Source organism: Epinephelus lanceolatus, chromosome 19, assembly GCF_041903045.1.
Source record: "Epinephelus lanceolatus isolate andai-2023 chromosome 19, ASM4190304v1, whole genome shotgun sequence".
Taxonomy (NCBI): domain Eukaryota; kingdom Metazoa; phylum Chordata; class Actinopteri; order Perciformes; family Serranidae; genus Epinephelus; species Epinephelus lanceolatus.
The window spans coordinates 14,080,101-14,093,424 of NC_135752.1; the positions used below are offsets into that span (position 1 = coordinate 14,080,101).

At 41.1% G+C, this 13,324-nt stretch overlaps 1 protein-coding gene across 1 annotated transcript in view; it reads left to right on the forward strand.

Moving 5' to 3' along the window:
- The window catches only part of pcsk5a (proprotein convertase subtilisin/kexin type 5a), a 39,745-nt gene that overhangs the window by 22,517 nt on the left and 3,904 nt on the right, over positions 1 to 13,324 (forward strand). The window contains exons 24-34 of the mRNA XM_033646456.2: positions 121 to 189; positions 350 to 392; positions 604 to 746; positions 2,573 to 2,773; positions 5,025 to 5,108; positions 5,250 to 5,448; positions 6,256 to 6,470; positions 8,173 to 8,415; positions 10,070 to 10,306; positions 10,435 to 10,612; positions 11,252 to 11,469. Of these exons, the coding sequence (XP_033502347.2) occupies positions 121 to 189; positions 350 to 392; positions 604 to 746; positions 2,573 to 2,773; positions 5,025 to 5,108; positions 5,250 to 5,448; positions 6,256 to 6,470; positions 8,173 to 8,415; positions 10,070 to 10,306; positions 10,435 to 10,612; positions 11,252 to 11,469 (1,830 nt within the window). The remainder of the gene's footprint in view (positions 1 to 120; positions 190 to 349; positions 393 to 603; positions 747 to 2,572; positions 2,774 to 5,024; positions 5,109 to 5,249; positions 5,449 to 6,255; positions 6,471 to 8,172; positions 8,416 to 10,069; positions 10,307 to 10,434; positions 10,613 to 11,251; positions 11,470 to 13,324) is intronic.

Consider the following 13,324-nt stretch of genomic DNA (forward strand, 5'->3'; position numbering starts at 1 on the left):
CATGCAGTGTCAAAAATGACCTTGAAGAGCATCATCTTACATCTGTCCCTTTGCTCTCTCACCCTCTTTTCTCTCCTTGTATCTTTCTTTCACACTCTTTTTTTTTTTTTTTTGTCTCAGGGGAGGTGGAGGATCCAGATTACAATGACTGCATGGCCTGTGAGGAGGGCTGCAGGAAGTGTGTCTTGTGTAAGTGATGGTGCCGTAGCTGTAATGAGTTTTCCCCAAATGAACGCTGCCTACAGTAGACAAAGCTCTCCTCCTCAGTGTGTTCCTGACCATGTTCAAGGGTTTCTCCTGGTAGTTCCTGTTTAAAAAGAGAGCTGAGTTTTTTGTCTGCTTTCAACAGATAACCCCAGGCATTGCCTTTCCTGCACTGAGGGCTTTTACAAGTAAGGCTGTGTGCCTCACTGTCGCCATGTGTGATCTCGCCTCTCTGCCTCTCAGTTCACTGCTATACTAGAATGAAAAGGCCCCTTTTTGCTCTGAGAGTGGAGTGGATTGGTGTGCGTGTGTGCGTGCGCGCACGTGTGTGTGTGTGTGTGTGTGTGTGTGTGTGTGTAAGGTAAAACCGCAGGTATAGACTGCTGTTTGTGTTATCAGTTTTCAGGATGGCTGCTACAAAAACTGCCCGGCTAAGACGTATGGCGTGGAACAGGAGATGACCTGTGTTCCATGTGATGACAACTGTGTGAGCTGTGACGAACATGAGTGCTACTGGTGTGAGACAGACCTCTTCTTATCAGGTAGGACTGCCCCACATGGTCAAGACATAAAGGCATGATGCATTATTATTATGCATCAGGAAGTAGAGGTGGAGGAAGTACTCAGTTCTTTCACTTTAAAACTATCAGTACTGCAGCATAAAGATACTCCACTTCAAGTAAAAGTCTTGAAAATGTCACTTAAAATATGAATGTTATACTATTATATATTATATGTTGGATTATTATTACTGATGCTGATACTGATGTTTAAAGCTGGGGTAAGCAGTTTAATTTTGGCGTCACTGGGCAAAAATCCCATAATATACTTTAAGCATATTTTATTTCAAGTGGTCTGAGAGAAGCTACACCTCTGCTCCTCCTCCTGGCTCTGTTTCAGGCTCTAGAAAATCGAGCCCATGACGGGAGACTTTGGCCAATCAGAGGTCATTTTCAGACAGCAGCTGTCAATCAATCAGCTGTGATTGCTCTTCTCGTGAACTGCGGTCAAACAGCGCATCTGAACCAATATTCTGTGACTGTATTGCCTGTTTCTCACTTCGAATGTTTTCAGAAACGTATTTTAGTGTACTGTTTAGTTGTAAAATGAGAACGTTGGTCTGGCTGGTGTGTGGTGCTTGTTTTTCACTCTACTGCTTTCAACATGGTGGCCTGGTCGCAAACTTTCTCATTTTACAGCTAAACAGTACACTAAAATATGTTTCTGAAAACATTTGAGGTGAGCAAAAGGCAATGCAGTAACAGAAACATGATTTATATTTTATATGGCTGCCTAGTTTGACAGTTTGACTGCAGTTTATTAGCAGTGATTGACATGATTGACATCTTGGCTCTGATTGGGTGTTTTTTTTGTTCTTGCAAATGCCATTAGGAGCAATACAAGGAGACTGTATTACTGACTGTAGTACTGTCAGGACATAGTGACATTTATGAAAACTAAAACATATTTGCATATAAAGGCACCCACTGTAGCTTCAAGTGGTATTTCTTCCTCTCATAGATGGTTTTTAATTACTTTGGGGTTGCTTACTCTAAAACAGTGCATCATATTTTATAAGATAATCTCATGTTTTGTCTGTAAAATTTTAAATCTGTAAAGTAACCAGTAACTGTAGCTGTCGGATAAATGTAGTGGAGTAAAAGTGCATTATTTCCCTTTGAAATGTAGTGCATTAAGTCTAAAGTTGCAGAAAATGGACACAGAAATTTGTACTTAAGTGTAGCACTTAAGTAAATGTGCTTTGTTACATTTCACCACTGGGAAGTGGTGCAATTTAAAATTTTACTAAAAGTAAAAATAGATATTACTGAGTACCGTAAGTGATTCACATGCACACAGGCTGCTTACTGATACTATGAATATAGTATAATTGTTTTATTAAAACTAATGTTTAGCTTGTAAGCAGTATTAAAACGTTACAGCAGATCAAGCTAATTTTACCTACTTCTGTAACTTCTTTGTCAGGTAATTTAGCGAATCACAACCACACAAGATGATCATACATTTTCAAATATTAATCTTATAAAGAGACTAGTAACTGTAGCCAGGGCCACATTAATTCTAGCAAAAGAAAAGTTGTGGTTCCTAAATCTACCTGTTTAAGTTAGTATGAGATGTTTTGATTACACATTTTTTTAAGAACATGCACCATGTAAGCATGATGTCAACTGGTCAAGTATTAAAACTGGATTTTGACAAGGGACCTGTAAGTAAACTTTGATGTGTGAAATTATTGGAGTTCCCATTTAAGTAAAGTTAAAGTACCTCAAATAGTGAACTTGCCCAGCTAAGTGTCATACATACAATATTGTTTTAAAAAAACAGAGAAACGTCTACTTTTTCCCAGAGGGGAGTTGTGTTTCAGTGTGTCCCGATGGTTACTACGGCGACGAAGACACCAATGACTGTGAGGAGTGTCACTCAGACTGTGTGACATGTGACGGCCCGGAGGACGACGACTGTCTGTCGTGTGAGAAAGGGAAGACGCTCGAAAACGGAGAGTGTGTGTCTGACCATGAGGTCTGTCCCATTAAGACCTTTCGCAGCGGTGAGACTAATACTTATGTATTCCACTAATCCAACTGTCTGCTCATAATGAATCAGGGATTTGGGCACTTTCACAGGGGCAGAAGAGAAATCTTGGAGGGTAATTGGTCTGTGTGCCACCGTCCCTGAACCCCGCACCAACTTAAGTACTCGAAACAGGCAGAAGTACTGAACGTTGGCCAGATACGGACTTTGAAATAATTGATTGTATATGCTGAACATTTAGTTCCCCCCAAGAATTAGTTGGGTAGACCTTAAAACAACATATGGTAATTAGTGCGAGGCAAGACATCTTAATTATAGGAACTAAAGTAATTCTGAGAAAAGTACATACCATTTTAACAAAGGTCGAAAATGAACACACATAAGTAAAGTTATTCTTAAACTTTTAATCTTAGCAACTACAAAACCTGAGATTAAAGTCTCAAACCTTCACACAAAATCTGGAAAAGCACAATGTTGCAGGATGCTGTGAGGCTCTTGTGTAATTGCCGCTTGATTTAGATAGTGAAGAGTGGGTTTAAGTGCTAATCTCAGTTGTTTTTTTTCCCCTAAATGCTGCTTTTGGGAGACATTTGGGGAAACATGCTTTCTTGCTGAAAGTTAGATGAGAGGATTCATACCACTCTCATGTCTCTACCTTTAATTTGAAGCTACAGCATGAAGGTAATTAGCTTAGCTTAGCACAGATCGAAAGCATCAGGGCTAGCCTGGCTCTCTCCAAAGCTAAAGGTTGCCGGGCAAGTTGGTGACGAGACTCATGGAAGTCACTGGGGCCTGCCAAGAAATATTCATAAAACCTCCAGTAAAACAACTCTCTGTAAGTAAATATTTAAAGGTATACTATGCAGGATTTAAAAAAAAAACAAACAAACAAACAATATTTAGACTTATGCAAAAGTAATCCCTCTCAGTCGTCCCTTACAATCTACTAGAAGTATATGGCAGTGTATTCATCTGCAGAAACTGGGCTCTCTGCCTCTGTTTTCTCATGGACACTGTGTCCAGGACGTTCCTGGACACACCATACAGTATGTTAAAAAGTACAACAAGAAATAGACACAAAATAGGACGAGATTGAATAAAAGAGATATAATGCGTCATTAAGCACAATTTTAAACTTTGGTCGGAGCCAGACAAACTTTTTTCCCCTGCTTCCGGTCTTTATGCTAAGCTAAGCTAAGCTAGGCTAACCTTCGTATTTAGCGTACAAACTTAAGAGTGGTATCAATGTTCTCGTCTAGCTCATGACACAAAAGCTGATCAGAGTATTTCCCAAAATATCAAACTATAGTCTGTATAAATTAGACAACTAGAAATATTGCTACAGCATATCTTGTATATCTTACAGCAACTGCTGTTATAGGTGCCTTATAGGTCACTAAGAAAATAGCCCTCTGCCATCTGACTGTTGGGGCTCCATTTGTTAACCAGGACAAAGATTTGTGTTGGGAATGTTACTTTTGAGATGTAATAGGTTACAGGTTACAGACTAGTTACTCTCTTGAAAATGTCATGAGTAAAGTAACTATTTTAATGACATCACAGTAATGTAACTTAATATATTTGATTGCTTTTTGGTTACTTATGTGACTGGTTACAGTTACATTAACTAACGTGTAAATGTTTCCTCAGGTTTAACTTCAAGCATTTCAGTGTTGATATAATTTCATTCCAGGTAATTAGGCTGTGCACTGTACAGTAAATTTAGGGCCCTTTCCTGATTTTAGAGGCAAAATATTGTTGAATTTTCAGCACTGAAAGACATTGTTGTCTAATGACATGGGCACCCGACTTGGTGTGGTTGGCTGGTTACAGGAATGGCAGACTCCTGTTGCTCATAGCAATGCAGCCAAATTAATGGAGCCTGTCTGGATGTAGAGACATCCCACCCTTTATGGTGCTGCACTCAAAAACAACAATGCTGACCGGTGGTGTTTGGAAATATGCCAAAAGAAGGAGTTCCAGGGCAGTAAAAATATGCAAAGCTACAGGATTAATGTTTTATTTTACACATAAGCTTATAACCAAACCCCTTTTTAAACCCCAACATTATTATTACTAACTGTAATTTGATTGCATGATTTTTTCTCAGTAACCTTAACTGATTACAGTTTCTTTTAATTGCTAAGTTGTTTACATCGCGTTGTTACATGTAACTAGTTACTCCCCAACACTTTGTACTATGGTGGTCCCATAGCAGAGCCAGTGGTAAGTGGTTCTGTCATGTTCACAGCGTTATTTCCCCCCAGATGACGGAGCGTGTGAGGACTGCCACCCATCCTGTGAGTCCTGCTCTGGAGAAGAGAAGAACCAGTGTACAAGCTGTGCCAAAGGTCTGTCAGTCACTTTCTTAGATGAGTTGTGTGTATGCTTTCTGATCTGCAACAGCAGTTTCGTATTTTCGTGGTTACACCACATCATAGCCAGCTATTTTATGGCGCAGTGGTGATGTTTACTCTTTCTTCCTCCTCCAGGGCGGTTTCTGACCACACAGCAAACATGTGTGTCGAAGTGTCCGGGGGGTTTCTTTGCCAGCCGGCTGAGTGGTGCATGTGAGGCCTGCCCTCCAGGCTGCTTGCAGTGTGTGGACGCTCGGCACTGCACCCGCTGTCAGAGCACTCGTAAAGCTCAGTTGTTCCTGCAGGGCGGACAGTGTGTCCAACAGTGTGTCAGGTCAGGGGTCGGTCCTATCAGTATAAATGTATTTACATGCTTTTTACATAGTAGGACATGAGTGTGCTTCAGCTCTGTGCGGAAATTGATTGCTCTCCGTTTGGAGATACTGTGGGGATTTAACACTGCTGGCAGAATCATGTGGAAATCACAGTGTTTGAACATCAGGCCAGATGTCTGAAGCATGAAGAGCCAAACACAAAATGTCAGGAGACGTATTTCCTGGCCATGATTTTGACATTTCCTATTTGATGTTAATGTGCCAGTAAATTTGACATCCTTGAGTTTGAAAGAATATCTCGTCCTTGCTGAAGAGATCCTTGAAGCTCCATTAGCACTGAGATGACCATTTCAACTTTTTGGCCATGAGGACTTTATTTTTTTACTTTTACTGTCAACTACCAAGCTGCTTTTTTTTTTTATAGCAATATTTAAGTACTACATGATAGTCTGGATGAATTATTAGTTGTCCTCTCTGGACTGAAGTGGAGCAGTCCTCATGCTGATCCCAGCAGCAGTGCATACATTCATGCTGGTATATTTAATATAAAAATATCTGCTTATATACGTATGCAGTACATCCAGCTTGACACATACTAACAAGGAAAACATAATTAATTTACAGGAGACTTAATACAACAACGTTTTTACTTGCCACAATCTCAAGTGGGATTTTGAAAATGTGTTTAGTGATATGTCCATGCAGCCTGATTCAGCTGATATGGACAAGGATACAAAAGCATACATGCACTATAAGTCTCGTGTCTGTCCATTTGTGTCTTCTCATGTCTTTTTGGCTCCTCACAGGGGTTATCCCACGGGCCAGGTGTGTCGTAGCTGCGCGGCAGGCTGTGCGTCCTGTGGGAGGAATGCCACCCACTGCCTCAGCTGTGAAGAGCCTCTCCTCCTACACAAGCACCAGTGTGTGGAGGAGTGTCCTCCAGCGCACACTGAGCGGGACAGGGAGTGCCAACACTGCCCCTCAGCCTGCCAGGAGTGCAACCCGCTCGGACAGTGCACAGGTACTGAAACACAATGCAAACTGGGACAGATTCAGCTGTTAGAGCTCATTCAGTCTCACCCAGAATGTGCTTTTAACTTTCTACAGTTGTCTTTGGGTAGTGTTATCATTAGCAGCAACTTTATTTTTAACCACAGTGGCGACATGTCTCCAGAGATGCATGAAATTTATGACTCGTGTATCCTTTAGCACCACCATTAAGATGACATTTTCATTTTTTAAGGGAAAAATAAGAAACTATTGGATTGATTCATTCATTTATTAATGTCTGTCATATGATTAATTATTACCTCTGCCAGACGTAAGCCTGGAAGGCATCACATGCTCGGTCGTATGTGTTTTTGTGTGTCTGTCTGTCTGTCTGCAGCAATCATGCATACTACTGGACCCATCAGCCTAATATTTTTGTTTGCATTAATGACTGTTTGCTCAAGGACCTCTCGTGGTTGCAATTATTTACAATTTTTGAAAAACCTGTTTTATTGACTTTCTTATACTGTCATTGGCTGCTGACTCCCACTCCTCTAAACCGGTTGGTGGGAGCCACAAACTCACATAGCAAAAGGCCTTTCCAGCAATTGTTAGTCTAAAATCAGGCCTCACCTAGTCTGTTGCAGGCCACATTTTGGCCTTTGTCTTGGCTCAAAAACTGACATCCATAGAAAAGTCCAATTTCATTTTGAACCGGAGCATCTGCAGATTAATTCCATACCTGATTTGTTATGGTACACTTTAGTTAGGCACGATATGAGATGAATAAATCCTAGTTTTTGTCATCTCTGTTATCATCTTTACTGCAACGCCAAGTTTATATTTCTGCAGCTGTGTGCCCATGCATTCTGTGTGGGCTGGTGCAGGCACCTCTTGGTCACACCAGACATATATAGTACTGCAGTGTATTGTAAATAGCATGTGATGTTACACATCTGCGGTGCCTGGTACATAGTCACATTTTTAAGGAAGTGCACGGCACATCTCTGCAGCTCTCTGCGAGACACTCAAACCATCTCTGTGGAAGTTTTATGCAGATAAGAGAGATGAGAGTCACCTCTTCTTATCTGCATATTGTCTTCCCTTTGTTACACTACTGTTAGGCGTACACACTAGACACACACTCTGCCCTGCACTCTACTGAGTGTACTTTTCTAGTTATACCTGTAATAACTGGTGATCTCTAAACTGTTGCTGAAGCATCATCAACACTACTTTTACAATACTTTGGTTTATGAGAAAATACCCGCAGACTATATATTCCCATCAGCCTCAGCTGTACTCTGTAATTAGCGATTGTTAGCTTGCTTACACGCTCATCTAGGATGGTAAACATGATAAACATAATACCTGCCAATCATCACCATGTTGCATTGTTATTGTAAACATGTTGGCATGCTGACGATTTGCTATAACTCTTAGTTTTGTTCTTGTAGTAATTGCATTGTTATGATAATTCCAGACATGTTTATTTAATCCGCTGTGTCCAAGTGAGTGTACTTGTCAAGATGACAACATTTGACTCAACTGTCTCAAGTCTGTTTTTCATTCATGTCTCGTCACTTTTTTCCCAAGTGAAATACATGCCCGACAGAGACAGGGCTTTTCTTCCTCTTGCATTTCTCTCAAAGACTTTAGGGGACTTAGTATAGTTTCACTGAGTTGTACTAAATTGTTCTTCCATGCAGTGCTAAAAGCTGTTCTTTGTGCAGACTGTGAGGAGTATCACTTTCTCCACGAGGGCCTGTGTGTGCTAGACTGTCCCGAGAGGTTCTTTGAGAACAAAGACCAAAGGGAGTGTTTGCGTTGCCACCCTGACTGCGCTTTGTGTGATGGCCCAAACAACAATGATTGTGATGCCTGTACGGACCCCGAGGCCACTCTGCACAACGGGGCATGTCTGGCAGCCTGCCCCTCCCACACCTACAGAGACCCTGTAACAGGAGAATGTGAAGGTAGGCAGAGAAACATGCACTGTATGTTTTCTGTGTTTTCAAAGTTTTGGTAACTGTGGACTAATTTGAGATGTTAGGTTGGATGGATGGTCACACAGGCCAAAAATGCACCCCTCTGATCAAAGTGGAATCTCTTCCTTTACACCGGCAACAGCCATGGCCTGACGCGTTATGTTTTCCGGTTGTCCATCCATTTGTCCCATTCTCGTGGACGTGATATCTTGAAAGCCTTGAGGGAATTTCTGTACATTTGGTGCAATTGTCCACTTGAACTTAACGATATACTGTTTGGTGATCAAAGGTCAAGGTCACTGTGACCTTGCATTTGTTAAATTCTTGTGAACGCAATATGTCAAAAACACCTTGAGAGAATTTCTTGAAATTTGGCACAAACATCTACTTTGACTCAACTTGGTGGCCAAAGGTCAAGGCCACTGTGGCCTTGCGACGTCTTATTCTCATAAATGTGATATTTCAAGAAGGCCTTTACAAAATCTCAAATTTAGCACAAACATCCACTTGGTCTCAAGAATGAACTGATTAGAATTTGGTGGTCGACAGTCAAAGGTCAAGGTCACTTTGACCTCACAGTTTTTTTTTTGGCCATAACTTAAAAATTGTCATGCTAACTATGACAAAATTTCACACAAATGTCTAATAGGATAACATTATCAAGTGATGGCATTTTATATCCAAAAAGACAAATGTCAACTTCACTGTGACATCATAATGTTATGCAAAAACAGTTTTTTGGCCATTACTGACCCATATCTCAGTAACAGAAGGGGGTGAGGCAATGTGTGTGAAGCATCAGTGTTTTTACAGACATGAATGTGAACTGCAATCTGACAGGTTTGCAGAGGCATACAGCAATTCTAGTTGTTGTTGGGGTTTTTTTAAATATTGTTTCACTTATTTTTGTAGTATACATTGAGAACGCCTGCCCTTTTGGGTGTGACAAAGTCTGAGATGCACCATTTCTCCCCAAAACTTTATTTTCTCCTCACTGATGCAACATTTTCTGTCCTGTAAAGCGCCCTTCATGCGTTTTCTCAATTATATTCTCTACTATGCCTGAGTGTGTTTCCTGACTTTAGCTCAGACGAAAATAGAAACGCTTTTCAGACGGTTAACAGGCAGCTGTCAAACCTTGAAAACAGAACAGTGATGCCAAAGACAGTTCCCTAGAGAAAGACACACTCTGGTTTTGTTATTCAAAAACAGAGACGATGGTGTGTTTCTCCCAGGAAAATGTTGTAGGCGATGCCCGCTTTTGTTGCTACGTACAGTAGCTGCCAGCAGTAAGACGTTTAAAAAGGAAGTACATTGCTGCACTGCACAATGGACAGAGGGTGATTTTTAATGTTTATTTTCAACTGAAGTGAAAACAGGCTGCAGGGAATGTTTTCACAGATCACACTCTGAGAAGCCAATAGATGGAAACCAGATGTGTAAAATGTGTAAAGTGTATTACTACAGAAAGAAATCATGAATAATTCAAATCTGTCACCTAATTTGGCTTATTATCAGATAGCTATTACCATCTTAGCATCAGATAGATATCAAGTCAAGATGAAAAAACATGAGCTCTCCTTCATGTGCCTCACTGTAGCTGTGATTTAATATCCCCTGATTATTTTACTTTTATTTCCAGACTGTGATGCATCGTGCCTTACCTGCTTCGGGCCCCACTCTGGCTCCTGCACCAGCTGCAGAGAAGGTCAGAGGTTAGAGGGCCACAGCCACTGTGTGCCATCAGCCAACAGTTGCTCTCCTCGCCATTACGCAGACCAGGAGGGAGAATGCCACCCATGTCATAAATACTGCCACCAGTGCTCAGGTCCCGGCAAAACTCACTGCCTGAGCTGCAACCAGAGACATCTCCTGCTCAGTGAGTTGGCTTGGCTCGTGAATTTTCTGAAATCTGCTTCAAAGTTCTTCAAACATCTGTGACTTGTTTTTTTTTTTTTTTTTTTTTTTAGCTGCGTGATCATGTGTGTTGTTTGTTTGTTGGCACAGATGGCACCTGTGTGGCTGAATGCCCCACAGGCTACTATGAGGATGAGCCGGGGCAGCAATGTGAACCTTGCCACCCTTCCTGTCAGTCCTGCGTTGGAAAGCACAGCCACGAGTGCCTGGCCTGTAAACCCCACCTATTTCGAGAGGGCAAAGAGTGTGTGGAGACCTGCCTGCACAGGTAGTTTAACCTGCTCGCTGTCCAGCTGTGCTGCCCATCCATCACATTAAGTGCGGTCACACAGCGGTGTCATTAATAAAAGATCAGCCTAGTCACATAATGTCACTGTGGACACTAAACCACAGCTTTTGTTCAGTTAGCTGGACAGGGCTACAGTCTGGAGACGGAGGCTAATTTAACCTGAGATTTAAATAGCCCTTCACGTGGCCTGTAAAATGCTAATTAAACTTGATTTTATTTGGGGTGCGGTGATTGAGAGAGTTAAATTAATGTGCCGTTAAATTGATGTGCAGTTAAATACTCAGGAGAAAACAAAAGGGATACAAAGGCTATTTATTGCTGTGCCACCCTACATACTCTCAGACCTTCACAGGAGCAATGCAGCATATAGGAGGAAAGAAAATATCACTTTGAATTTATAATGCGGAACCTGTGTCTCACTCTCAGCAATGCTTTGAAGTGTTTTGTTATGACTGCGTTCCGTCTGTCATGGTGTCCTGGTCATGTCTGAGTACGGTTGTGTGTGGCTGCTTGTGACTGAGTGGCTGCGGAAAGGAATTTCCTTTGAGGACAAACTAAACTCTAATCTCATTTAATTGAATCTAATCTATCATAACTTTCTCACCATCTATCCAATAGTCACTATGGAAACACAGGCTCAAGGATGTGTGAGAAGTGTGACCCGAGTTGCGGTGAGTGCATCGGGGGCGGTGAGGACAGCTGCCTGAGCTGCGTTCTGGGTCTCATCTACTTGCGGAAAGAAGGCCGTTGCCTCCCCTCGTGCCCTGAGGGATACTACCACGACGCTGTGCACAGAACCTGCGAGCACTGCCACGCCAGCTGCAGGGCATGCTCAGGTATGAGCATCCACTCAGCGCTAATTTGATATCGTGCAGATAAACACACACATGGAGGGGATGAGATATTGATGCTGTTCTCTCCACGGACTGCCGATGTGAGAGTGGTGGACTGCTTTGACTGGACCTTAGTGATGTTATATTCAGTACAGGTTAATGTGTGCTGTACATGTACCACCTTTCCTAAAAGAATTGGGACGTGTGGATGTGAGGATATTACTTAAACAGGAGTAAAAAGTGTATTTCAGGCCTATGTAACTGGCAGCCCGTGGGCCACTGCTGGCTCAGAAGCAACCTCAGAGTGGCACAGCACCCATAAATATAATATACTGGTATGACAAAATATGTAAACTACTTATAGTGTCTAAAAGTAGCAGAAACAACTTCAACTTTCTATGAAGACCACATCTATAAAGAGTTATGGGGGCATTCTGACTACACACATAACCACACATAATGCTTTCTGGTGCGCTATATCAACAGTCATAAAACATTATAAATGTGACTTATAATGAATTATAAGTGTAAAGTGTCTTAGGGAAGTTCTCACCTAGTTATAAACTACAGGTTGACTGATGGGGCTTATAACACATTGTGACTGCTGTACACACCTCAACAACGAACTGTGCTAAAGACTAATCGTTTGCTATAGTAGTCCATGCTGTATCATAAGTTATCAGCGTATGTGTTTAGTTAAGCAAAATATATATTGGTGCATCTATAATAATGTGGGTTTCATCATAATGATTCATTGTTTATGGTAAGTAATAGGGGTGTAAATCACTGGTGTTATCATGATGCAATATTATATTGACGATACAGATCGATGTTTTCACTTTGCATCAGTGATTCTGGAGCATCGATCTTTGAATCTATATATATCGATCCAGATCAATGGATCGTTACACCCCTAGTAAGTAAAGTGTCATGCATGTTTATGCAGTTAAAGAAAATCTATGTTGTATCATAGGTGATTAATGCCCACCATATACTAGAATACTTTGGAAAGACATTTAAAAGACTAAAGTCTGACATCTAAAGACAATGTAACAAATGTGTTTGAGTGTAGTCATAAAGCATTATGAATGCATTATAATTTTTAATGGATGTCCTCATAATGTATTATAGATGTAAAGTAGCTAATGAGTGAGCCATCTTGCTTCCTTCTCATCTCTGTTGAGTTACACATTCACAGTACCGATCAAACAGGATGTATGGATTTGTGTAGTGACACTGCCAGTCATATCTTTTACAAATCAGTGTTCTCTCATGTGACACAGTTCCGACCATGCTGGGTAGCTTTTCAGAAAATCTGGGCTGCAGTCAAAACATACATCCCATGTGTTTTCCTAAACACTTTTCCTCACCCTTGATGAAAAATGTCAGGTGTGTGTGGGAGAGAGAGGGTTTGATTGGTCACTGTTCTTACCACTTGTTATGGTTCAATGCATTGATAGCTCTTTTTATATTCCGTTTCTGCACTTTGTGATGTGCCCGAGTCAAATATGTTGTTGTTTTTAATTTATTTTAAAAGAAAATGATAAATATTGCTATTTTTTACTACATTCATTTGCGTTGTTTATATTGTGTCATTACTAAAAGCTAAAAAAAAAGGGGGTTTTAATGTCTGGCCCACATTTCCTGGTTTTAAAATTCACCCCAATTTAGTTTGTAATTGAAAAGCCTTGGTGTATTTTTGGGGACTGTTTTCAGTCCTGGATTTACTTCACAAGTTAGTACTTCCAGCAGCAGGATGTGTGTGTGGGACTGACTGAAAATAAACCACATCGCCCGTGTTCATCGTAATGAGGGAACATGTCACCCAGTACAACACTGTGGTTCACTGATGTGCTTT